The 26,967-nt window shown below is 41.8% G+C and overlaps 1 protein-coding gene across 1 annotated transcript in view; it reads left to right on the forward strand.

Moving 5' to 3' along the window:
- Ust (uronyl 2-sulfotransferase) overlaps window positions 1–26,967 on the forward strand; it is a 280,743-nt gene that overhangs the window by 116,642 nt on the left and 137,134 nt on the right. The window contains exon 2 of the mRNA XM_036169183.1: window positions 347–390. Within this exon, the coding sequence (XP_036025076.1) occupies window positions 347–390 (44 nt within the window). The remainder of the gene's footprint in view (window positions 1–346; window positions 391–26,967) is intronic.

A 26,967-nucleotide genomic window follows, 5' to 3' on the forward strand; every position in this document is an offset into this window, starting at 1 on the left:
ACTTTGGGAGTGGGCTGGACAGTCAGTGGGTTAACGAGTACTTCAGGTAGTAGATGTTCACTAAAGTTTCAGACCCAGTAATCCAAAATACACTCACTAGGTATTGGTTGTGTGTTTCTGCTTGTAGATGTTTGTGTGCATGTCTACCCATGTGAGTCCCTGCCAAAACTAACTAGATGTGTAACATCAACACAAGTTGACAGAGTAGTGATGAATTACCCAGTTTCCCTTGGTATTTTTGTAGAATAGAAATATGTCTAGAATGTCTTTTTTTTTTTTTGATGGCTTTACACCAAATTATTTTGGGGCTAAAACATTTACACTCAATGTTCTTTTTCCCCCCTAGGAAATTCCACTTACTTGGATGACCATGGACCACCTCCTAGTAAGGTAAGTTCTTTGCTTGTGGCATAATCTACTTTTCTGTTAGCAGTACTCATATGCTTATGCTCTAGGAGCTCCTGGGCCTCCAGTGAACCCTTCTAGCCATGGGTTGTTCACAAGCACGTGGTAGATGGATGGTGTCAAAAGAATCTTCAACTTTAATGATGAGGAACCTGAAGAGCCTGAAGATGGCCCAAGTGACAGGGAGGGAAAGACATTACTTAATCTGCACCTGGGCATTGTGACCCCAGACTTACTACAGACCTACGTCAAACTCTCTTCTATATTCCTGTCTCGGTTGTCCTTGTCATTGACCGCTTTGCTTTGACCCTTGATGTGGGGTGCAGAATGGAGCCTCCCTATGGGGTTGACTAGTCTAGTTTCTTTCGAATTCTCTCTGGCCCACTCTGGCTGGTTTACTCCAGCCCAGTTAGTGCCTTCCCATGTCAAATCTGCTAGCTGTGCCCACATCAGTCTTCTGATGAGCAGTTTCACTTAACTTTTTGGTGACAGAAGAGTCAATAAATGTAATTTTCCTGCCACTCTCTGCTTTCTTGACCTCTATGAAAGCCAAACACAAACTCATTGAAATATGGGGAATAAAACAACAACAACAACAACAACAAAAACCTAAGATAAAAATGACCTTGGCATGTGAGAAAAATACATGTAAATACAATGGACTCTTCTTAGTCTAAATGCAGGTCTCCTAAGCTCCTTTGTCATGATTTCTTTTTCCCTTGTAAGTGATGGTAATAGCTGACCAGCCCTTAGAAGAGGAGGTTGTAACTGACAAAATTAAAGTTGGTCACTATATGCCTGCTGGTGTGATTTTTATAGCTAGACTGTGAAAGCCCAGATATCTTATACTTGGTTTCCCTTCCTTCCTTCCTTCCTCCCTCCCTCCCTCCCTCCCTCCCTCCCTTCCTTCCCTTCCTTCCTTTCTTTCTTTTAAAGATTTATTTATTTGTTATGTATACAGTGTTCTACCTGCTTGTGTGACTGCAGGCCAGAAGAGAGCACCAGATCTCATTACAGATGGTTGTGAGCCTCCATGTGGTTGCTGGGAATTGAACTCAGGACCTCTGGAAGAGCAGCCAGTGCTCTTAACTGCTAAGCCATCTCTCCATTCCTATACTTGGTTTCTTAATATGTGGCCACTGGAGGCAATACTTGCCAAGTAAAGTTGTAACAGTGTTGAGAAGATATGGTGTTTAAACTTCCACCACACCTTCAAGTATGAGCTTTAGAAATAGGTATTCCTTGTGTTCTTTTTGGTTGTTACTGTTTTGAGAGACAGAGTTTCATATCAGTCCAAGCTCGCCTTGAACTCACTATGGAGCTGAGGATGACCTTGAATTTCCCATCTTACCCCTTGAATGCTTAGATGGCAGTCATCCACAGCTTCACTTGGTCCTATGTGATGCTTGGGATCCAACCCCAGGTCCTTATGCATGCTATGTGAGTACTCTAGCAACTGAGCTGCATCTCCAGCCCCTTGAAAAACTGTCTGAAGATGTACTTTGTATGTCACTGTGTAAATTACTTAATATTCTGAACCTTAGCTTTTCCTGGGCAAAGTTTGACTAAAATCACTGCCTAGAACATAGGATGTCTGAACAGCACTGAACACTGAAAAGTGAGAGTCAGTAAATCAGCAGTGGCCTGTGCTTACTGGGCTAGCATTAAGATTATTGATGAATTGTAGAGTATGATTCATCAAAATTGAAAGGTATCCTACTGTTTGATCCATTGTGCAGGGTTTTTTTTGGGGGGGTGCAGTGAGGGGAGAGTTGTTTGGGATGTTACAGACCCCAGAAACACAAATGGCAAGCAACAACAAGAAAACTAGTCTCCTAGAGGAGCAAAAGGATGCAGAGGAGGCTGAGCCAAAGGTCAAGACTTCATCTAACACATGTACTTCATGTCGTTGTATATCCCTTGATTCAGGGAGGCAAGTAATGGCCCCTCATTGAGTCCATTGGGCTGGACCATGCAACCCAGAGCTGGGATCTGAATTTGAACTCTTGGCTCTCACTCCAGGTTCTTCCCTTGAAGTCAGAAAGGTGTGTTAGCATCAGTTAACTGGAGCCTTCTTCAAACACACATTGCCCCACCTAACCCCACAGTGTCCGATTCCATGATCTGGGGTAGGACCCTAGAGACTGTATTTCTCACAGGCTCTTGGGATGCTCATATCATGGGTCTGGAATCCACATTTGAGAGCAGTTTCTGTAAAGTCCAGGAGTGAAGGAAACTATTTCCTTCTACTTCAGACCTTTGCTGTTGCTGTTTTCACTGCATGACTTATTATGTAAAGGTTACTTATTAATAAAATGATGATTCACCATCATTAAGAGGTTTTTTTGTTTGGTTTACGTTTTAAGTGAAACATTTTTCATTTAGTCAACAACCTGCTCAGGAGGGAGAATAGAAGAGAGGAAAAAGAACAGCACAGATGGCATATAAGGATTCTTAACCTTTTTTTTTAATTCTGGTCAGGATAGGTGGTACTTTTGTGCTTATGCCTTGGCTTGATGGCAGGCAAAAGGGATAAGGAGATTCTGGTAGGGTTTTCACTTTAAGTACAGTCTGATAAACCAGTTTTTCCCCCCCTGGACTGAAGATTCAGGCCCACTTGACCTTGTAAGGCAGAAACCTTAGTAACAAGAACATAATGATGGGTCAAAGCACTCTTCTATGTGAACATATTTTTGTTCACGCTTCTGACTTCTGCTGGAGTGAAACTGAACCCTATAAGTAATGAACGCAGCCTTCCAGATACATGTCCCTGGAGTGTCCCCTGAGGCAGAAGGCTAATCGTTTAGGTCTGCAGACCCCTGGCTTACGTAGAGACATGGTGGCATCCACCCAGAGGATAAGGACCCACACATGTCTGGCCTCTGCAATGAACCCACCTGGCCGAAGAAAGCCAAACGGAGGCCAGACCCATAGTTTTCATATTTGCTTAGCACTCAGAAATAGCTTCTTGATGCCAAGACCAAGGGTTGTGATCTTGATAAAATAAGAGTTTTAAGCGCTGAAAATACTGAGTTACCACAAGTTCTCTTTTATTAAAAGTTCAAGCCAACAAGTTTCACATTCCACAAGTACTAGCCATGTGGGGAATGGGGCGTGCCATCCAGAGCACACGGGGCCCACTCCTCTTTTTCTCCAGGATTTTCATAAGAGAAAAATGAATGCCTCTCATTTCTCACTTGGTTTTGAGATCTCCCTGTCCTCACAGCTTACCTCAGTCTTTGAGTGAAGCCATTATCAAAAGGCTAGTATTTTGTTTTGTTTTCGACCATCACTTTTTATTACCACTGTGTTGTGTAAGAATGGAGCCCCACTGAGAATGCCTCTCTAGCAATTGAAATGGAAGGATATTCTCGAATACAAAAACCAGGCACAAAACAGCATGTATGGTATGATAGCTAGGTCTATGGTGAGAAGCAGGAAAGGTTTCCAGTGTTTGTTTGTTTGTTTGTTTTTCTTTTCAGGTGGTAGAGTTTCAGGAGCTACATTTTTTTTTCCTTTTTCTTATACTTGCATGTATAATTGGAGTTCATTAAAGTAATGCCTGGTCATTTGAAAAGTCAGGGAAAACAATTTCATGGGTAGGGAAGGACTGAAGTTGAGCACACTGAGCGGCTTGTCCCACAGGATGCTGCCTGATCCTCTCTTCATCTGGGATGTCTGTCACTGGTAGGAGCAGTAGCTGTTAGCACCGGTGAGTTCTGTTGGTAGTAAGTGACTACAGCTTATCATATCACATGTCTGGGCTTCCCTTATATGACGGAGCAAGAGACCTTATATCTGAAGCAAAGCCAGGATAATGAAATCACTACCTTTAGTTGATCTGTAGCTCTTTCTGTGTGCCCAAAAAACTGCCAGCCACTTCATATGCAAAACTTACTCTCTATCAAGCTGTATAAAAGAGGTTGTAATTTTTAAAATCTTTATGGTACAGATAAGAGATCTGGAGCCCAGGAAGGCTAATTTTCCAAGGGTCAGATACTAAGTGTTAGAATTCAGATTCTATCCCAGTGGTGTGCAGTTCCAGGGCCCAAACTTTTAATAATTTCAAAATGAAAGGTGAAATACAAACATGTTTTTTTTTTTCTGAGTTTATGGGATGTTGCATGTTTCAATAATAACCTGGTATTTTGATTAGGGTATAAAGATTTAGCCTTCAGTTTCCGGAAAAAAATATTCATCCCCACTTACCATTTGATTTCCAGGGACACTTGCATCATTTTTAAAGTCAATCTTTCTATATCTACTTTATCTATTTCCCCCATTTATTTTGTTTGTATGTTCATTTCTGAGCTTTGTATATTTCTAAAGCATAAACATGGTAACACCATTCCACGTTCAGGTAGCCAAACAGGCCATGCCTTGTTCTTTTCAAAGAACATCTTTTGATGAGGTCCTTCCTCTTAAATGACTGTGTGAAAATACCATATGTCCTTCTTGTGCTGGTAAATATATGGTCTGAGCACTGAGTCTTGATCTGAGAGAATTAATCTGGGCTGCCATTGTATGAAGACGCAGAGTTGAAGTTTCCCCCATGTGCTCATTGTCATCATCTCTGAAGTCTCCCGTGTCGTCTGACTCTGCATCTATCTCTGTTTCCACTAGTGTGGTGGTTCTCAACCTTCCTGACACTGTGCCCCTTTAATGCAGTCCCTCATGTTGTGCTGACCCCAACCATACAATTATTTTTTGTGTCTACTTCATAGCTGTAACTTTGCTACTGTTATGAATCGGAATGTAAATACGCTTTATGTAATGTAAACATCTGATAGGCAGGATATCTGATATGCAACCCCTGTGAAAGGGCCATTGGACCCCAAAGGGGTCGCAGCCTACAGGTTGAGAATCATTTCTAGTGCTTGGGGACCCCCTCCCTCTGCCACTTCTCTTTGTTGTTAGGATCAGGCATGAACATTACTAAATATTCTTCCATGTACACCAAAAGCAAAGTGCACAGCATGTTGAGGATGAGGTAGAGTGTGCTTGCCCACCATGCATAAGGTGTTAGGTTCAATCCTTAGCACCGTTGAAGGAAGGGGCAAGTGAGGGGGAAGATAGGCAGGGATAGAGAAGAGAGAGAGAGAGAGAGAGAGAGAGAGAGAGAGAGAGAGAGAGAGAGAGAGAGAGAACAGATTATAGTCCGTCTCTCCACTCATTCTTTCTATCTTCTGGAACTATGAATGATGTAATACTTTGGTTAACACAATAAGCAATGTGAAGAATGATATAACAATGGGTGTTTATTTTACTAACGAACCATTCCCACAGGCCTACACTGTTCAGTACACTATCTGTGAATGTTTAAATTGAAATTCAAGAAGTAAACATCCGCACTCTAATTGCACTGGCCACATTCCAAATTCTCCGTGGTTATATGTGACCATGTTCTATTGTGTCTGCTGTGTTGGGCACCACAGAATAACGTTTTATCATTCTTTCAGAGTCCATCTTTTGAAAATGCCTCAGAATAATTGATGCTTGATGGAAGGGCTATATTACTCCTAGGACAAAACAGTACTGTATGGTTTAACTAGGCAAAGTAACTTCACTAGGATCTCAGGATGGGTCTTAGGGTTTCTCCCCCTCCCCCTTCGTTCTTTCTTTTCTCTCTCTCTCCTTTCTTTCTCTCGCTCTCCACTTCTTTCTTTCTTTCTTTCGTTCTTTTTCTTTCTTTCTCAGGGCTCAGTGGATCCACATGGTAATTAGAAAGTAGATGTTTTCTTCTCTTTAAAATTAGAATTGCTCAAAAAACCCACTAAAATTGGCTTTGGTGGGTTTATGTTGAAGATTAAGCTATGTAACTGATGTCTGCTTTTGCATCCCAAAGCATTTTCACATGTAGTAACACTATATATGAAATATATACTATTATTTTATATAAAATACTGTAATATATATATTAGTATGTGATAGGGCCTGCTTGTTCTCATTTTATTTGTAAAGATCTTTCTAAATAAGATCACAGTTCCTGAGACTTGAGATTGCAGGCATGCATCACAGAAGCAGGAAGATCAGAAGTTCAAGGTCTTCCTTGGTTTCATTGTGAATCTGAGGCCAGCAAATGTGACCTCATTTAGAAAGAAGATCTACCCAGATGTAACGGAATGAGAACGTGGCAGGCCCTAAGTACATTATGACTGAGGGCTTCAGAAGAAGGGAGACTTGGGCTGAGGCTCAGAGACATGCTAGAGAATGACTTGTTTTCCTCAGGCTTATGGGGGACCCCTGCAGCTAGAGAAGGGCTTGGAGCAAACTGCTCCTCTGAGATCCCCAAGCACAGGAAACTGCATTCACCTCACTTCAGACCTTGACTCTCTAAGGGGAGATCACATCAGATTAGCTTACACCACCCAGAGTTCGGTACTTTGGTCAGGCAGCATTAGACAGAAATATAAACGGGCTGCATTTAATATCTCTAGTGACTGGGATAGCACTTGTTGTTGAGTGACATCATGCGTTACTTGACTTGAGTTAATAAATGGTGAGACCACCGTTAGAAGCTTACCATAGCATGTAACTTTTCCAAACAACATTTACTCTTCCTCAGACCTCAGATTGCCCCAACCTTCCTTCTTCACTGTTCCTTATAAATTATTGTAAAGATTTATTTATTTTATTGTGTGTCTATGGGTGTTTTGCCTGCATGGATGTGCACCACACGCATCCTGTACCCACAGAGGTCAGAAGAGGGTGTCAGGTCTTTCTAAAATTGGACTTAGATGGATAGTTGTGAGCTGCCATGTGGGTGCTGGGAACCCCACCCGGGTCCTCTGCAAGAGCAGCCAGGGCTCTGAATTGCAGAGCCATCTCTGCAGCTGCCTGCTACTTTATTATCCGCAACATTCACTCCAGTTTCTTTCCTTTGAAATTAATTTCTACTGTGTAAATTGCCATTTTATATATAAAAACATACAGCATCATATTTTTCTTGCAAAAGAGCCTTGGGTGACAGTTCATTTAAGAGAAGGTCACTGAAGCCAGATGTCTGACTGCTGCAGGGGGTGAGGCTAGGAAGGTGACAAGAAAAACAGAAACATCTCTTGACCTTTTATAGAACAAGGCCTTATTTCTACACACTTCTCAGCCTAACATCTAACAACAAAGCTCCCAAAACCGTAAGACGGATTTCATCCTTGTTTCCCCCTTCCAACAACCCCCCCTTAATTCTAATTCAGTAAATGAAACTTTAAAAAAGATAGTTCTGGAATAGAGAAAGCAGAGTTCTGTTTTTCTCTTAGAGTCCATAAAGGAAACCCAAAACATTTTATAATTGCAACAGGTAGGTCACTTGATGCGTTTGAGAGCACAATTACTTTCATACTGTTGGGCCAAGGCGCAGTCAAGTTTCTGAATCTAACAAGTGCCATGTCTGGATCACGGGAACTCATACACAGACACTGTCTCCCTCCTTTGGTCAGAGTCACCTTTACTTTGAAGGTGGGGGCTGAGAAAATGATGTGTTTCTTATTTCTATCCCCCAAGCCTTCAAACCTGTAGACGCAGCCTACATCAGCCTCATTTTTCTTCTTGTCTGTGAGGTCCTGCAAGAGGTAAATTAAGCCCCAGTGAAGTTGGGTTGTGTGGGGCCGACCCTGTGTGATTCTCTTGTGGCTCCTCAATAAGTGGCGGGCCCCTGCCTTCCTTCCTCTAACAGCATCCGGCTGTCCTTCACAACTGGAATTCTCCAGTTTATGTATCTTCGCAATTCTCCTTAGGGTATTTTAAAATTTGCAAAGCATTCTAAATATAAAATATCAGCAAGACTAATAAATATGCGCAAGGTGCGAACAATGGTGTTTGCCACAGTACCAGGCCAACTTGTCAGAGTCTACATTCCAACCTACCTGTTCATTTGTCATTGGTGGAAAGGCGGCCGAGGAACATGGGGTGGGTTCACACCTCACTTCAAAGCCTAGTGATGTGGCTGCTCTCCTGGCTACCCTAGCTAGACTGGATAGTTTTTTTTTGTTTTTTGAGTCTCCATTTCCTGTTTCCACAAGGTGGAAGTGACTGCTTCAAGATTGTGAGCTTACGTAAAACAGCTGGAATGCACCCAGTACATAGTAAGCACTCAGCAAGGAGTCTTTTTCTCCCCCAGAGCTGAGGACCGAACCCAGGGCCTTGCGCTTGCTAGGCAAGCACTCTACCACTGAGCTAAATCACCAACCCCAGCAATGAGTCTTTAGTACTGTGTGTCTTTCCATTTCAAAAGTCCTTACAGACCCTGATAATTCAGTTTGCTCCTACTTTTCATGCACTTTCCACATTTTTCTTTGGATTTTTAAAAGCAATGGGCACATAAGACAGTGGTCTCCTAATCTGTTTTCAAACTTGACTTTACCTGGAGTACAAAAAAAAACCCAAACCCAAAACACATAAGTGAAGCTGCTCTTTGTTTTATGGGAGAATCAATTGCACAGAATAATAGGTTTGTGCTTAATGATTCGTGATAAACATATTAGGTACAGAGAAAGAACTTAACAAGGCAGAATGAGGCTAAGCGTTGGAATCTGCCTCACTCTAATGAGCGTGACCTTGAAGGGGTCCCTATTCGGCCTTCATTCCTTTCTTTCTTGTTTTGATCATTGCAAATGATAAGAAAAGTCATGACTTGAACTTTGGGTTTTTAAATAATTCCAAAAGCCTCCAAGGCTGTTGTGTGCTGTAATGAACCCCTAGTGTGGTGTTTTCTGTGAGATGGGTCACTAGCAGCTCAGAAGGCAAAATAGTCTTCACAAGGGAAACAGGTCAACCTTATGTAACAGAGTGACTGTTTCTCTCCAAAGTCACCAATATCCCCCCCACCCCTACACACGCATGCTTCACACTCATCCCAGCTCTTAAGCCATTAATGCGGAAGTGTTGGGCCCAGCTGAAATGCCTCCCCATCTTTCAGTGCAAGTATGTGTTCAAGTTCAGATGGAAAACTTTTTCTAAATTTGTCCATTTTATGAGCATGTAATGTGTTCCCGAGAAGAACATCAGGGACCCATTTCTCCCTTAGTAAGTACTTGATTGCTAAACTAAACGGATCTTCATCATTTCTAAAAAAAAGTCTGGGCCAGCCACAGGCTTAAAAATATTTGTTTTATGTCACTGTTGTTTTAACATCTCCTCCACCTCATTCCCAAAGGACCAGTTACCACTGGGAAGATGTTCCATGTCTTCCAAATCATAAGTGTTGTATATGGATGCGCCCTCACATGCCACGGTGGTGCATATGTGGAGATCAAAAGACAGCTGTGGGAATCCATTCTCTGTCCCCGCCATGTGGGACCCTGGAATACAACTTGGGATTGCAACGTCTCTATCTTTAGTGCCTTCTCACCGGCCCAGTGTTCTTCAAACCTGAACAAAACCAGCAGCGCCACTCACAGCTGTGGCTCTAACTGGTAGTGGGGTTGGGGTGTCTTGAAGAGTGGAGGATAGACGTGTGAAAAATGCACTCAGTTGTTGGGAAGCTTTTTTTTCAAGAAATTGCTTCAGTCAGTTGAGACAAACTCATGCCACCAATCTTGGGCAACATGACAGCCGCCTCGGGGCTTCCCAAGCAGCAACAATTTCATCATCTTGGTGGCTCCAGCTGCAGCCACCCAGTCCCCTTTTCGTCAGCTTTATTTCTTCCTCGCCCTCATGATCGATCCATTTGCTTTTTTGGCTTATTTATTCATCTACAATTCCCAAGTTTCCCAGCTCCCCAGTTGTGGAATTTCTTCTGGGGAACTTTGCATCTACTCGGTGATATACCGGTGTCCACTTGATGATGTCTCTCGTGGGACCTCTCACCTGCTCACGTTCCGTCCTTAGGCAACTTCTCAGGTGTATCGGAGGTCACCCTTCACTCTCTTCTGGGCTCTCTCCCATTTCCTGAAAAGCATGTGTTGCAGAATGAGGACTTCTGGGCAAAACAGCCACTGTCTTCTTCACACTGGCTGTACTGCCTTGCAGGGGTCCGTCATGATTGGCTGTGTGGATTGTTGACATTCCCTCATAGAAGGGGAAGGTGGAAATGGTCATTGGATCCTCCCCTGAGATTCCGGCTTCTCCTGCCACTCTTTTCTTATATGTTTTCTGGTTGTACATAGCTTCAAGGTCTTAGGATGCCCTAGGGGATGTAAGCTGGGAAGGTTAAGTGGTAGAAATGACAACTGTGCTCTGTGGGAAACCCATCACCCCTGCTGGATAGGGGCTTTCCAGTGCAGCTACCTGAGGAGGACCTGCACACCTGCCTGTAACCCCTCCCCCATGCCTTGTAAAGAAGCCCAGTAAACTCCTCGGTATTCTTAGGGGACCCTTCCATGGAATCATATCAATACTTTGATTTGCCACTGGGGCCTTGTAAGGAAGGGGTAGGTATTGTGTACAGGAAAGGAATTCTAGAGCACGTGTTAGTTTCTTTCTATTGGCTGGCACAATTTCAATGACTTAACACAATCTATTGTTATATAGCTCTAGAGGTCGGTAACTACACTTCTTCTAGAAGCTTTAGAAGGGAAATCCATTTGTTTGACTCTGTTAGCTTCAAGAAGCCATCAGCATTCCTGAGGTCATGGCCTCTTTCTCTGACCTCAAGCCAGGAGTGTAGTGTATTCAGGCCTCCACCTTTTCCGCTCTTGCCTTTCCTAGAACCACTGTGACTGGAACAGTCCCACCTGGAGACTCTCCCTGCCCATCAATCCCTCAAGTCATCCAAGCTGCAAAGCCCCCCACCTTTTTTGTCAGTAGGATTATTTAAAATATTCACAGATTCTGGAAATTTATAGAACCATATCTCTTGGGGGCCATTATTCTGCCCTCTATATGTATTTCTTTTTTCTCAGCCTTCAGTGAAAAGGTTCACGTGACAACGTTTACTGAAAGGCTGAATTTCTTGAAAATATCTTCATCTAACCTTCAATTGGTCATTTGCAGGATACAGAATTCTTCTTTGGAAATCTTCATTAATCAGAACAGGGCACTGTAATGAAATGGTCATAGAGTCCAGTGTCTCAAAAGCTTTCTTTCTCTTGGAAGTCCCCCTGTGAGTCTACTGGCTCATGGGGACGGTCTCTTCAGGAGCTAGCTCAGGGGCCTGGGCTGTTTCCATCTTGTGACATCATCTAACAGAAGGTCACTGTGGGGACTTTCATTCCATCGTTCCAAATGTGTCATAGTCACATCTCTGAGCAGTCCATTGTCCAGACTAGATAAAGGATCGAGTGCCACTCTCTGAGGGGGCTGGGAAGTCAAGCACACAGTGCCCTGAGCAGCTTGTGTCCCCGCCACAGGGCCATTTCCCGCAAACCATGGAAGCCTTCCATCTGTTTTATAGTAGTTTTCAGCATGTCTGTTAAGAGTAATTCCTGGTGCTTTATCTGAAAATCTAATCTGTCACTATGGAAGTTGTTATTCTTAGTGTTCGGAAAGTTTACAGTTGCATGCCCAGGGTGTGTCAGCCTCGTGTCCTCATGCAATACTCGGTGACCTTCACGTCCTGGAGATCAGCATCCTGGGAAATGAGCTTACGTCTTTTTAATGTGTGGTTTCTCCTCCTGAAGTTCGCTCTCTGGGTTTCTGGCTGCTTCTTTTTCGTACTTTTGTCTTTTCACTATTCTGTCTGGAAAAGCTTCCTAATGTAGTCAGCTGCCATGCACTCAAGGTTCTTCCTCACACGATTTCTAATTTCTAAGAGCTTGTCCTGTTTTTTCCTGAACATTGTTGATCCCAGAACCCTTTGGTGCTGCATAGGGCCATTTGGTAAATTTATTTTAAAAGATTAGTCTTAGATATTTTATTATTTCTGGCTGCTATTCTTAATGGAATATTTTGATCCACTATATTTTTACTGATTTTTGTAATATTTAAGAACTATAAATTTTGTGTTTTATGGTCATATTATTGAACTTAAATTATTATTTTATTATTTTGAGTGCAAAGGTGTTTTGCCTGCACATATGTCTACTCACCACATGTGTGCTTGGCTTGCAGAGACTGGGAGAAGGTGCCAGATACCCTAGTATTGGAGTTAACAGTTTTAAGCTGACATGTGTGTGCTGGGAATTGAACTCAAGTCTCCAGGAAGAGCAGCCAGTGCTCTTTACCACTGAGCCATCTCTCCAGCCCATATTACTTAACTATCAATTGTTCAGTCATTTAAAAATTATTCTTGGAGTGGACTGTGTGTGTGTGTGTGTGTGTGTGTGTGTGTGTGTGCACATGTGAGTGCACCTTGGTGTCCAGAAGCTGGTTTTCAGTCCCATAGAATTAGAGTTAAAGATGTGTTTAGGCTGTTGGACACAGGTACTGAGAAGCAAGCTTGGTCCTCTGAAGAGCAGAATGTGCTCTTAGCTGCTCAGCCATCTCTCCAGGCCCTAAATTCTTCTTCTTAATAAGGAATGACAGAGTCAACCGCCAGCATTCATTTTACCTCTTTCTAATTTTGACTCTAATTTTCTAGTGTTATCTGGAAGAATATGAAGTCTGTGGCTGCGAGTAGGTATTTACTAGCCTCCTGTCACCTACCTGTGGAACTCATACCTGAAATGTAATAGCATTTGGTAAATATTGTCACATAAGTGAGTAGTAGTTATAGAGACTGTTGTTTTGTTTGAAGTTTTAGTGGTATTAATACGCTTTGCCATTATATGTAAGTTTAGTTTTTATTTTGAATGTCCTGTGTTATATTAACATGATTTTCTAAAAAAAAAAAAAAAAAAAAATCCTCTAGAAGTATACACTTTTGTGTGCTTCCTCTGGCCTGTGATCTGGCATTAGAAAGTGGTCACACTGAGTTTTTCTCTAGAGGACAAATGTGGGAACATTTTTGGGGGGATAGATGGGTTGATAAGTGACATTTTTGTATCAGTGTTTGGCATAGCTCAGCATTTTGTAGTCACTCAGAAGAAAGGTTGTTCAGAGGGGCTGGAGGGATGGCTCAGTCCCTGACTGTTCTTCCCAAGGACTAAGATTTGGTTCCCAGTACCCACAACCATATGTAATTCCAGCTCCAGGGTCTAGTACCTTCTTCTAGAGTCCGAGGACACACATGCACGTGGTACACAGACATACATGCAGGCAAAGCAGCCATACACTTAAAATACAAATCGATTAATCTTAAAAAATAAAAATTAAAAATTAAAGAATTGTTCTGAATTTGCAAGTGGTGCCTACCTTTTTTTTCCATATAAACTACACAGGGCCATCCACTAGGCTTAGACTCACTGCCGGGTGTCCCATAAGACCTTCCACTCAGTACCTGCTGCCTAAGGGTCACCTGGCATCCTTGAACAGAGCACTTAACGGTGACCTGAGCAAGCTATGATTTAGCTACATCTGAAAGATGGTGTGTGGTTATCATCAACAAGATTGAGAGAGGCATCACCGAGCTGGAGACTTTCCAGGAATTAGAATGATTTTGAGAGGTTGAAGAATAGATTAAACTGACCATGATTCTTGTCACAAAGGACAGTGGCTTTAGAAAATTACCCAAAGCTATAAAACTGGAGAGAATTGGCTTGAGGTAAATGACTCTTTCCAAGGTTCTTGAACACATCCCTGGTCTGTAGTTAAGCAGACTCAATCCTCAGATCTGAAATAAGGTGTGCTAAAGACAGAGGGAAGATATTTGGCATCTTCTGGGATAGTATGTAGCTGACAACAAATGATCAATCAGCCCCCATAAGAGTTTATATATATTCAAGAATGACAAAACCACAGAGGGTTAGGAAGACAACATGGCCATTTGGAGGGTGTCCTAATGCTTTAGAGCTGATTTCCTTGAACCCAGTGAATCCATTCATGTGTAATAGAAACTGAGAATCATTTTCCTATTAATAAGAATATTTGTTTAGGGCCTGGAGAGATTGCTCAGCAGTTGAGAGCCCTGGTTGTTCTTGCAGAGGACCTGGCCTTAACTCCCTGCACCCACAATCATCTCTAACCCCAGTTCCAAGGGGTTCCGCAAACATGCACATAGTGCACAGACATACATGTAGGCAAAAATTCATACACATAAAATGAAATTAATCTTTAATAAAAAGAGTAGTGGGGATTAGCTTCTATATATAGTTTAGGAATGATTGGGTATCTCCAAGTCATTGCCTGAGGTGCTCCTGCCCTGGTTACCCTTTCTACAATGCTTGGTTGGCCTAAACACTGCAACTTATGCAGCAGGTAGAATAGGGTGCTCAGTCATGTGACCACTTCAGACTAGGACTTTGAAAATCTTGGTGCAGGCCCTGGCTCTTGTTCTTACTAGTCTTAAAAAAAATAAGTTAAAATTTTACTGATTAATTTGTGTGTGTGTGTGTGTGTGTGTGTGTGTGTGTGTGTGTGTGTGTGTGTGTGTTTTATGGGGATGTAGCCTACCTTGACCAAACATCCTAGACAACCAAAGTTCATCCTTAGCACCTTACTGGTTTTAGGCCTAGCAAGGGCAACTACTCTTTTTGAGACTTCCACAGCCTTGAATGGGAGTTCATCACAATATCCCCATTTTCATGACAGTCACTGTTTCGAAAAGTGGGAAGGTGGCCAGTGCCTTGTGGACAGTAGGGTGCTGCCAGTGTCACTAATGAGTGAAGATGGGATGACCATTTTTCTGTACCTTTGAGTTATCTGCTTTTTCCCAGGTCTCTGAGCATTCTGCAAAAGAACAAGGTAGCCTGCTCTTTGGGCGAGCTAGCCTGAATTCAGAGCTCTAAGCCTACTTAGCTGCTGACGTTTAAAGCCTAGTGAAAGGCAGGCTGGGTAGCAGCGTCCCTAACTGTCCTCAAATTCACACTCTCCTCTTGACCTCATGATTTTACCACTTGTTCCTTCAGTGGTGGAGAGGTTCCAGGAAGGAAGGAGAGCTTTCTCTCCTTGAGCTCCAGAGCAGGACAAAGGCAGCTGGACCATCCCCAGACCATATCTAGACCCTCTGGGCTTCCTATCTTTTCTCTGCAGTGATTGAAATTGGAGACCCACTTACCTGTGTGAGACATGAGAGAAAATGACTCTTGTGAGGCAGGCCAGCAGCAGGAAGAGATCAGGTAGGAAGAGATTAACATTCCATGGGCTTTGGGACAGTGAGATGGCTCAATGGTTGAAAGCTCTTACTCTGCAAGCTTGAAGTCACGAGTCCAGTCCACGCATGTGAGGACATTGATCACCCAAGGTGTCCAGTGCCTGAGTCACACCTCTCTCTGACTTTGGACTTCGTGCCTCGTAGGTTGCTTCTTCTCTGGAAAACCCAGTGCCCCCTTTTCCTTGGCTAAAAAGAGTATGCCACTAGAGTGGTTGCGTTGAGGAGGTAAGAGCAGTGTGCACAGTACAAGTTTTTGTGATGTTCCAGTCTTTTGATTTAGAATATGATTCTATAATGTAATTTAAATGTACCGTGGGTAAGACTACCAGTTTAGCCAAGAACAAATTGAGATAATAAATATCATCTATGTTATGAGGTTTGTTCCATGACTATTGAAGTACAGTATGGTCTCTGAGGCAGATTTTTTTCCCCTCATGATTGCTGTGGCAGTAGTGGGAATTTAGCTGCTGGAGCTTAATGGACTTTTAGATTAAACTTCTGCCTCTTGCTACCAGTGGGATTTGGCCCTGATTTCTGAATACCTATTATCCTCTGTTTCCTCTCGTGTAGAATAGAGACAAAAGGCCCTGCATGGTAGGGTTGTTGAGAGGATCCACTCAAAGGAACCATACACAGTGCTTAGAGTAATCTATTCACAGTTAGTGAATGTTGGGTCCCTCATTGGCAAGGGATGAGTAAGTGGGCTTGGTGGGTATGGATGTGTGTTTGCAAATATAAAGGGAAGTGGCAGAGAATTGCAATACTAAAACAGAGTTTGGGTTTCCTGGGCTGTCTGAGGCTGTTTTGTTCTTCTCTAAGAAAATTCAGAGTCTTGGGTGAGTTAAGTTTTTTCTCTCTCTCGGTTCTGGAGGCTGGGAGGTGCAGATCAAGATGTGGGCAGGTGGTGTTTTCTGGCGAGATCACGTCCTCAGAAGAGGAGGAGCCCTGTATCCTTGCATGGTTGAAGCTGATTGGGCAAGAGGACGAAATGCTGCTTGGAAGCCACTTTTGTACGGGTCTAATCCAATTTCTAAGAGGAGGAACTATCTTCTAATTCCGTCTCATCAGCCACTGAGTATCAATGCCTGAATTTTGGAGGAGACTCATTTAAACCACAGCTTTGGATTTTATTGGTACTTTCAATTATTCTAGTTGGGTAACCACAGATGGAATTAAAGCAGAGTCACAACTATATTTTTTATAGTAAAACCAAACAAAGAACTTCTTTAATGTGCACATTGCAGTAAATCCTAAAATCACTATACCTGGTAAACTTAGCAGTTTCATTTGTATTTTCTCTGGCCAGTGGTGGAATTGACAGTGTTATAAATGTACTTTTAAGTCATGGTTACTAAAGTGAAACCAAAAGCAATGTTTACCAAAAACTGTGAAATTAGAAACCAAAATGCACATCATAATTTGGAGATTACTCTGTTATTTATCTCTCACAGAAAAGAGCTGTCTAGATGCTTTATGGAGGCATGTATAACTGAATATTTCCTCAGTTCTTGGAAACATAGTCTCAAGGAAGCCACGGCATGGAAGGGGCAAAGTGCCCTTTAAATGAACCCGATTCATTAGAAGTCTGTGGTGATTCGAGAAGGGCACAGGCTGACGTGTGCTTTTTCTCAAAAAAGATCAATAAGACATAAGGTTGAAGGAACAATTGCCTTGCAAAAGGGAGCCACTTCATTTCAAGGACTTCTTAATGTGTAGAAAAAGAAGTGACCAATTTCTTATGGGCTTCAGCTTTTTCTTCAGTTTAATATTGGCTCAAGTACCTGTTGAGAGTGTGAAATCTCTGAAGGGAAAGTTTTCAATTTGGCCGAGTCTACAGAGCCCCAGAATGGAAATGTGCTCACACATTTCTTGACCTGATTCCATTACCTAGTGCCACTAATTAATGAATTGTGCGTCACGAGTCCTGATCTGAATTGCTAGAATTAATAGGTCTGAGTTAAACAACTGCATTAATCATATTGGCAAAGACATGTCAGGTAAAGGTTTGAGTGTGGTTATATATATATTTTGTGTATTTGGCTTAAATCTGATTAATTTTTAAATCTGAAAATTTATATTAACTAGATTTTATTCTTAGCAGAAGTGTGCCCTTGTTACTACATATTTTAGTAGTTTTGCATAGTTTAAATAAATGATATATTAATATATATTTTGGAGTAATGATTGGTTTAATTAAAAAATAAACAAGAATGACTTAGTTATTATGCATTGAAGGCCAATTTCTGCTTCGGTGAAGTTTTTAAGAAAAGAAACATTTCCATTTCACAACCTTAGGGACTGACAGGTTTTTCTATCTTTTGGGTTTTATTGTGTGAGTATGTGTAGTTGGATTTTTTTTTTTGTCCCACCTGTCAGCTCCCAAATAACTACATGGGGACTTCTTGTTAATTATGAAATATCAGCTAATAGCTTAGGCTTGTTCCTAACTGGCTTATAACTTAAATTAGCCCATTTCTATTCATCTATATGTTACATGTGACTTGTGGCTTTTACTTTTTTTTTTCCTTGTATGTCTGTTCCCTCTTATGCGGTGATGATTTCCCATCATCCTTCTTCCCAGCATCCTCTCTACCCTGGAAATCCTGCCTAACTATTGGCCATTCAGCTTTTTATTAAACTAATTCGAGTGACACATCTTCACAGTGTACAAAAAGATTATTCCACAACAAGTATGAGAAAGTCAGCTGTCATTTATTTCAAATAAGAGAAAAATTTCATTTTATTTATTATATTCAACTATTTACTTATGCCATTTAATTGAAGTCTTACATCTTGGGGCATATGTAAAACAAATTGAGAGCATCACAATTTATTTTAATTACATAAATATCAATTTTTATTTTTAAGTGTTTGGACACAAGTGATTTGAATTGTTCCTATGAAGATAGCATATTTTGCAATTCATGTACTGGGCATATAATTATAAATTATATAATTTATAATTGCTAATAAAATATTAATTTCCTCTTGTTCTGTTTGCCAAATGATTTAGCAGTTAGAATTAGTTGCAAAAGAAGAAAATATTTTTCCTGTACAACAGGAAGCAATGAGTACAAAAGCTAAGTCATCCCTTTTTGGGAATTCCAATGACATAAATGATTTTATCAGGTCACATGAATTTCCTTTATAAACTTATCTTCAAGGCCTTGTAAGGTACTTATGCAGGTAAAAAGCATTTGCTGCTAAGCTTGACAACATGAGCTTGGTCTCTAGACTCCTCTAGATAGAAGGAGGTAATTGACTTGACAAGTTATCTTTTGACAACTTACAAACATAAATGCATACACATACACACACATACATACATATACATACATACACACATACACATACACATACTAATGCATAAAATTAAATGTAAAATATACACATTTAAGGACTAGAGAGATACCTGAGTTCAGTTCCCAGGACCCGCATAGGGCAGCTTCTTCTGGCTTCCAAGGGCCCCTACATATGTGTTGTATATGCTGTCTTTCACACACACACATGCTTGGATAAAAATACACATACTTTTGCATTTAGTACTTTATTCTCCATTTTTTAATTATTGCATGGGTGTGTGACCATTGAATGCTGGATTTACGTGTTGTAATGAGCTGTATGTACGTCAGATGAAATTAAGGAACATGAAGATATGTTCTCACACTTCTGAGCATGTGCTGTATTTCACAGTCTAGAGTGCTTAAAATAATTTGGTATGTGTGTTTGTGTGTGGTGTATGCAGGTGTGTGTTTGGATGCCAGAGGAGGGTGTCTGGTGTCTTCCCCAATCTCTCTTTACATCCCTCCTGTTGCTCTTCCCTTCTTGTTAGTTTTATTTATTAAAACAATTCACATTTAGTTTTCTAATAGAGAACAGCTGCACACACTGAGAAGTGCTAGCTTGCTCCAAGTCTTATATTCTGAGGTTGGAATCATCTCTCTGTGCATTCGGTTTAATGACTCCATCTTACTATGAAACGATTAGCAAGACACTAGAATAAACAACCTTTTTGCAATGAGCTCAGCATGTGTCTGCTTTTCAAATATATTGTAAAATCTCCAAATATGGTTGTCACTGCTGAGTTGGTGGACTGTCCCCCATGTTTTTAGGGAGGGTGCTACTTGTCCCCTGTGGAAACTTCCATCCCAGGATGAGTACATATTTAACGAGGCTAAAGCCCAATAAAACTGTAATTCCTCCCTGTGGAGGGGAGTCACATTTAATAGAAACTAATTTAACTTCTTCAAATTCTAAAACACTTGTTTTAAACAGTAATAATTATAGTAGCTGCTAATGTGTGTGAATGATGGTGGAATTCGCTTCAGTTGTTGACTGTTCCTCCTGAAGAATCCCCAAAACTCCATCAGCACAGGGGGACACACACTGCCTGTTTGTTGCTCAGACATGGCAATGATTTCCAAAGTATGGTGCTGATAGCATTCCAGGTAGATATTTTAACTTTTTAGTGTATGATTTAATAGTCTTAGATATATGTATCAGACCAAGAATTCCTACAATCATCCTAAAAAAGATTCTTCTGATCTTCTACTTCAGGTTCCTGAAGGTGCCTGAGGCAGGTGACGTTCATTTTGCTTTACAGTGGGACCTATAGGTACCCAGGGATGAGCAGCTCTCAGAGCATATGCTGTTTATGCCGTGGAGTATAAAGCTGGTGTTCTTGAAACTCTGAGAGGACATGTGTGGGCATCCCACCTCCCTTTTCACTGAGAAAATCGCCAGCCTCCTTAAGTGATTACTCTGCGATGGTCAACATCCCCGACAGGAAGATAAATCTAGATAGGAAGTCCCTACACACTGTTTGACAACAGCGGAAATGATGGTCAATGTGGGATGCTCAAACAGCTGGAATGCAAGTCTCCTTTCAGTGGATAAATAGTACATGGTACTTCAGGAGTAGTGTTGTTAATTATACATATGTAGAAAAAAGTCAGCAAAGCAAATGGAATAAAGCCAAAGATACGTGCTCTGTTTCATTCAGAACAAGTAATGGAATTGTTTGCTGCTTATTGGTGTATTATTAAGTTGTTCCTTGTTAATAGAACCTGAAATTACTTTGCTTTCCTTAGGGAAATACAGATATATTTCATAAATAAAAGAGTCTATAAATCTTCTAAAGTAACTTTGAATACTACCTTTAAAGTTGATTTATTTTATTAATAATGTGTACGTGTCTGTGTGTGGATATGTGAACATGAGTGCAGTGTGCCTGGGAGAGACGAAAGAGGTCATTGATCCCTTACAGCTGGAATTACAGGCAGTTGTGAGCTATGGGACATGGGGGTGCTGGGAACTGAACCCTGGTCTTCTGCAAGAGCAGTACATGCTCTTAACTACTGAGCCAAATACCTGGCCCCTCAGATGCTTCTCTGACACTGGTCATCTTTTTCCTCCTTCTAGAACTTTGTAACAATATGAAGGACAATCCATGCCCTCTCTCTTTCTTTCCTACCTCCGCCCATTTGTTCTTTTAGGTCACACATATAGGATCCCAGCTTTTGAGTTGAAAAACTTAACTCTGAATCATGCCCTGGGCCCCTCTTTTTCTCTCTCCAGTAACCAAAGTTAGTTGAGCTTTTCTTGATGTTTATGTATATTCATTAGGAAAAGTGTGAAATGGGCATGTAAAAGGGTGGCACTGGAGATTTGTGGCCACTATAAATAAGCCTAGCTAGCAAGGAACTTCTGGTTCTTGTCTCTGTCTCCTTCTGGTTTTATCTTAAGGTCTCTGTGATCCCCCTTCTCTTTCCTCTGTTCCTTTTCCTTGGGGCTGAGAAGCAGATGCAAGAGTGTTGTCCAGGATCACACCACTTCACCAGCCTTGTCTTGGCTTTAGAGCTTCTGCACCAGAGCTATGGCTTCTGATCCTAAATCCTTGGCTGTGTCCAGACCCTTTGGCCTTTCCTACAGCTTCAAGAACATTCTAGAAGCTTTCTCATCATGAAGCACCAGGGATCTCAGCCATCAGCACCCTTAACTGTGCTCAGAAACCAGGTTTCTCCCTCATCTTGGAACCTCAGGAGATGCAGGTTTTCAGGGAAGCATCTGGTATTTCTCCCATCCCTCTCCCTATTATGGTGAAGACCGTGGAACACGAGAGCTTTTTCTAAGAATGCAGACAACTCTTGAGATTTCTTCATCCTGCTGAGAAAATGAACCTCTGTCTCTCTGGAGATGACTACTTTGTACTAGCTAATCTTATTTGTATTGACAAACGCATTGCCTGCCTTTGAGAAGCTTCCAGGCTTTGTTTCCTAATATTCTAGAGAACTCCGGTCAGTCACATGACATTGGAAAAATTGGGCTTTTAAGATGAATAGATTCTAGCTGGGTGTGGTGGTGCCATTATCTGTAATCCCAGGCACCCAGAACACAGAGGCAGGAGTATCCTGCGAATCTAGCTATCTACATAGCTTTCCCCAAAGAATCACTATTGGAAATATAGAAGCTTAAAAGTGAAACATCAAGAAGAAAAACACTCAGCCGGCGCTGAGCTGGAAATGGTTGCTCTTGCTGAAAGTCTTCCTCATTTTCCTTTGGCTTGTGTTCTAGCTGCTTTACATTTCTGTGATGCTGTGAGGTAGAAGTTAGGGGAAACTTCAGTCAAATGCCTCAGACTCTTCAGCAGCAGAGAGTAAAGTTATTAAGGGATTCGGATGTTTCCTCTGCGTGCAAGTTCATACTGTTCATAGAGGGGACACCACTGAGGTTGCCTTTCACAGTCAGCTGCTTTTCATCTCCAGGCGCTTATCAGATGGTAGTCAAACCCTTAACCGCCACCAGCAAAGGACAAAAGAAGCACAAGCTGTTTTCACTGTGTCATTTCTGGACTGCCTTTCTTTAAATTCTGCTCTCCGGAGAGTTTGAACTCTTACCCGCCATGCGTAATGGAAGGGAACACAGGATGGAGGAGACCCAGGACTGTAATGGCTTTCATAACTTACCCACAGAGAGACAAACAGGCAACCCGAAGCAAGCTTTCCTGGCTGGTTAGGGCCTGTGTTTAGTTTCTTTGGCAAGAAATGAAGATCGAGAGTTATCAGATGTGGTAGATGACTCCCAGGAGTTTGTGTTCTCGCTTCATCTTGTGATGACTCAGCCTCTGATAAGTACAGAGGACAGCACATTTCAAACAAATCTCTTGGAGAGTTAGTACTTTGTTGTCTTACAGACTCTCCACACTTCAGTTCACAGTACACTCTTAACCTTAGGGTGGATGCTAGAGAGAGGTATTGGGTACACCGGGGCTGTTACTTACAGGATCAGGTATCAAAGGGTGATTTGCAGAGGAACCTACTGAGAATCTGGTATAATGCGGTGTCTGGAGCACTCCTGGGTTACATAACTGCTGTCCTTGGCTTTCACTTTACAGTTCCAGAGATGTTTCTCAATCTCAAATAGCGGAAGCTTCCCATTGAATCAGTGGTGCCAGTAGAGACTTGCAAGACCAATGGCTTTTCTGAACCATCACCTTGGCAATCTTGAGAGATGTGGTTGGGCTGGAAACCAGCAATTTCAGCAAATGTAGTGTGTAAGTGCCCTGCCACAGCCAGGGCAGTCCATCTGCTGAGACTTTGCAATTGCTTCTGATGCTCTGACCTGCTTACAGAGCATCTTAACAATAGCAGAGCACAGTGGCACTTGGGAATCTGAGGCAGGAGGATTGCAGGTTCCAAACCATTCTGGGCTATATAAGGAGACCTTGACTCACAAAATAAGTCTTTATTGTGAACTCCCCTGGGACTCTATAAAACATTGTATTCCATGTGAGTGATTTCTACAGTTTAGCAGTCTTTGTACGGACCAAAGATCATCTGTTAGGGTGGGGCTGATTTGAGGATTGGATTAGATGTAAATTAGTGAAAAAGAGAATTTCACTACTAGTACTGAAGGATCGTAAAAGCTTTGGACATATGAAAACACAGAGTTCTAGGGAGTAACCATTATATATTATGATTATTATATATTATCTTTTTTCTGAGATTTTGTTTTCTTAGCATGCATTTCTGATTCCAGTTTCCCACTTTCCTATTCCAAGTGGAATACACTTCTGATTTAAAAAATGTTAATTATTTAGAGAAGACTCTGCCATATTGAAAAACATACTTTATAAAAGGAAATATATGGAGTCTATTAAAGAATATAGAAGTGCTATTGAATCTGATCTTTAAAATTTTAAGTATAGATCATTTTAATCATATGATGTGTATAATCCATTTGACAAAGTCTTTCAATATTTGATACTTGTCTTGTATTTACAGCAGTTGTCAATGCATAGTGTTAGGGGACTGCATATTTGCGTCTCCCAGGTTCTTAGGAATCTCAGATGCCCAGTGTGATGAGGTGTGGGCATGAGGCCTTGGGAAAGTGACAAGCTCATGAGAATGGAGCTGTCATGAATTGGATCGGTGCCCCTGGAGAAGAAATGGGGCAACCAAGATCTGTCTGTTTGCAGTATGAGGGCAGTAAGAATGTCCTATTTACAAACCAGAAGAGTTCCCCACTGTGAGCAGCCCTGGGCATCACCTTGATCTTGCACTTTCGAGCACCAGAACTGTAAGAAAGTAGTGTCTGTTGTACAAACCACCTCTCTGTGATATCTTTGGCATAGCATCCTGAACTAAGACACTTTTATGTCTTTTATAGGGTCACCCCCTTTCCCTACCCTTGAGTTATCTGGAATCAAATTACAGCTATTAATCATTTTATCTACAGAATCATTAGCCCCCATCTACATCATGCTATCTCTATGCACCTAAGCATTTAAAAATATAATTGCAATGGCTTTATTACAGTCATACCTTTAGCAGTTGGACGCTAATGTCACCAGACACCCATGCATTGATGTGCATCTCCTTGATTGCATCGTGTTGGTTTTTACCTGTTTGCTTAACTCATTATTCAAAAAACATTTCCCCACAGTACACTTGATGATGTGCCCCTTTGAATCTGTAAGTCCGTACTCCGTCATCTTGCAATTTCATTTGAAGAAACTGGACCACTCACTGGTCCTGCTCATGCGTCTGCATTCTGGATTTTGCATCTCTCTGGGATTGCAGAGGATCTTCCTGTTCTCTTTCTCCTATTCTCTGGTGCTCAGGTGTAGAGACATCCTGAGATTTGAGCTCTGTATTCTGGTGAGAGTATGTCAGAAGTGGTGCTGCGTGGTTTCTCATGGCAACATTTTGGGAAGTGGATGATGCCTTGTTCCATCCCCTTTCGATATTGAATACATAAACGCAGTCATACTTTTCATAAGTAAATATAAAAATGTCTTTGTGCCCGTGATAATAGGGCCGTCAATAGGACTCAAGGGCTGATGGGATGACTCAGTGGGCAAAGGCGCTTGCTGCCAAGCTTGGTAACTTGAATTTAGTCCCCAGGACCCATGTGGTGGAAGGAGAGAACTGATTCCCACAAGTTGTCCTCCAATCTCTGCAGGCACACCATGGCAGACACATGCTCCTCCCTAAGTAAATAAATGAGTGACATTTAAAAAAATAAAGTAGACTAGAACTAAATACATAAGTTAAAATTTTTATATTGACTTCGCATGTAAGATCTAAATAAAATATATAAAATGATGTCTTATTCCACTCAGGCTAATCTATCAAAGTACCACAGAGCTGGTAGCTTATAAGCAACAAATTCTCATCACACAATTCTGAAAACCTATCTTGAGTCCAAGGATAAAGGTGTGGGTATATTTGGTGCACGGTGAGGGCCTGTCTCCCTGGATCATAGTTGGGAATCTTCTAGTTGTAGCTCATTTGGCAGGATAGGCAAGGTAGCCTTCTGAGACTATATAGTTATAAGTCACTAATGTCTTCATGGGGGCTTCACTTCATGACCCAGTCACCGCCCCCAAAGCCGTAACTCTTAACACCATCACATCGGTTATTGTAGTCCAACATATGAATTCGGAGGAGCACAAATATTCAAAGCATGCCAGATTGAACTAGACTGGGAAAATCAGAAAAGTAGCATATGCAATGCAGAAGTTTTCCTTTATAATGAAATCAGTCCAGAGATAGGCAGCTTCTAGAATGACCTGACTATGACATGGCCACCAAGGAACCATCTTCTCTAGTGCTTCTGTACTTGGGTGCCTCCTGGTCCCCAGTTGCTACTGAAGGCATATAATCAAAATCTCTCTCCCAGCTGAACCAACCTCTTCTAAGCAGCTTCCTGAGACCCCATTTGAGCTGAAGATGTTGGTGTATTCAGGAAATTTATAGTCATCCATAGCTTCAGCATTTGTCAAAGTACTGAAAGAATAATCCAAAGAATTTGGACAAGGACAGTGATAAATGCCTATCACATGTACCATGGAATTGTAATGATACATCCCATTATTATGGGAACATGATTATCAAACTCTGGGAAAAAATGTCGATCTAGAAATGAAACGCAGACACATGCATGAAAATGCGCCGACATCGGTGACCACGGTGTCTGAAGAGCTGGAGTTGCTGAAGGAGATTGGAGCCAATGATCTTCAAGAAACCAGGCCAATGCCAACGTGAGAATTCAATTCAGGAGTGTCCAGACAAAGGCGGGATTTGAGTGATGGTTTTCGGAATCATTCTAATAGGTAGGATCAGGGAATACAGCCTCAGGCCAGGTGTGGGGATGAGACTCCTACAGGTAGTGAGACAAAAACAGGTGATTCCCTGGCCGATTCCCTGGCCTTGACCCCCAACAGACTCTTTCTCGTCTAGACATTTCCAGATGTGTCTTTTGTTCTACAGAGACTGGAGCTTTCTTGCACTTTTATTTTCCAAGTATGTAGAAAGTACATGGTCTATGCAGCTGTTTGGTTGTTACCGTTGATGATGTTGATGTTGTTGTTTCTCGTTGCCTCTGTTAGGACATTTGAATAGAGAAAGGGTAATAGCAAAAAAAAAAAAAAAAAAAAAGATTGGCTACTTACTTGGTGTCCTACTTTCTTCTGAACATATCCTTATAGTACATGAAATTGCTTCCACCCCTAACCCATTTGTAGGTGAGTAAACTGAGGCACGGGGTGATGAAGTAACTTGCCAAAGTGTACCTGGGATTTGGACTGGGTACTCTGTTCTGTAGTGTACTGAGCAGAGTAATTGTCACCTGAATAATCTGGGCAAATTGTGAGGGGAATCAGGGAGAGGGGCGTGGCCCTGGCCTGTTCCTTATAAATGACGAATGGGGGAAGGGTTGCCCATATTTCACAGTTCAATGAGAAATGGTTCTGATCCTGGATTAGCATCACTGCCAGGTGCTTAGCCCAGGAAGGTCTTAGACCCACCTTCTCCCCTCTACCTCTTCTTGGTTTCCTCCACCCCGAGAATAGCCCCGACAATCAGATACCCTGCCAGAACACACAGCACACCTCCCTGGTGTCTCCCCAGCCCCACCCCACCAGCACCTTGCGTTGCATTTGGCAGACCACTTCCTGGATGCCGCAGACTTCAGATTTGGGTGCAGTGTTATGTGTT

Source organism: Onychomys torridus, chromosome 19, assembly GCF_903995425.1.
Source record: "Onychomys torridus chromosome 19, mOncTor1.1, whole genome shotgun sequence".
In the NCBI taxonomy this organism is placed as follows: domain Eukaryota; kingdom Metazoa; phylum Chordata; class Mammalia; order Rodentia; family Cricetidae; genus Onychomys; species Onychomys torridus.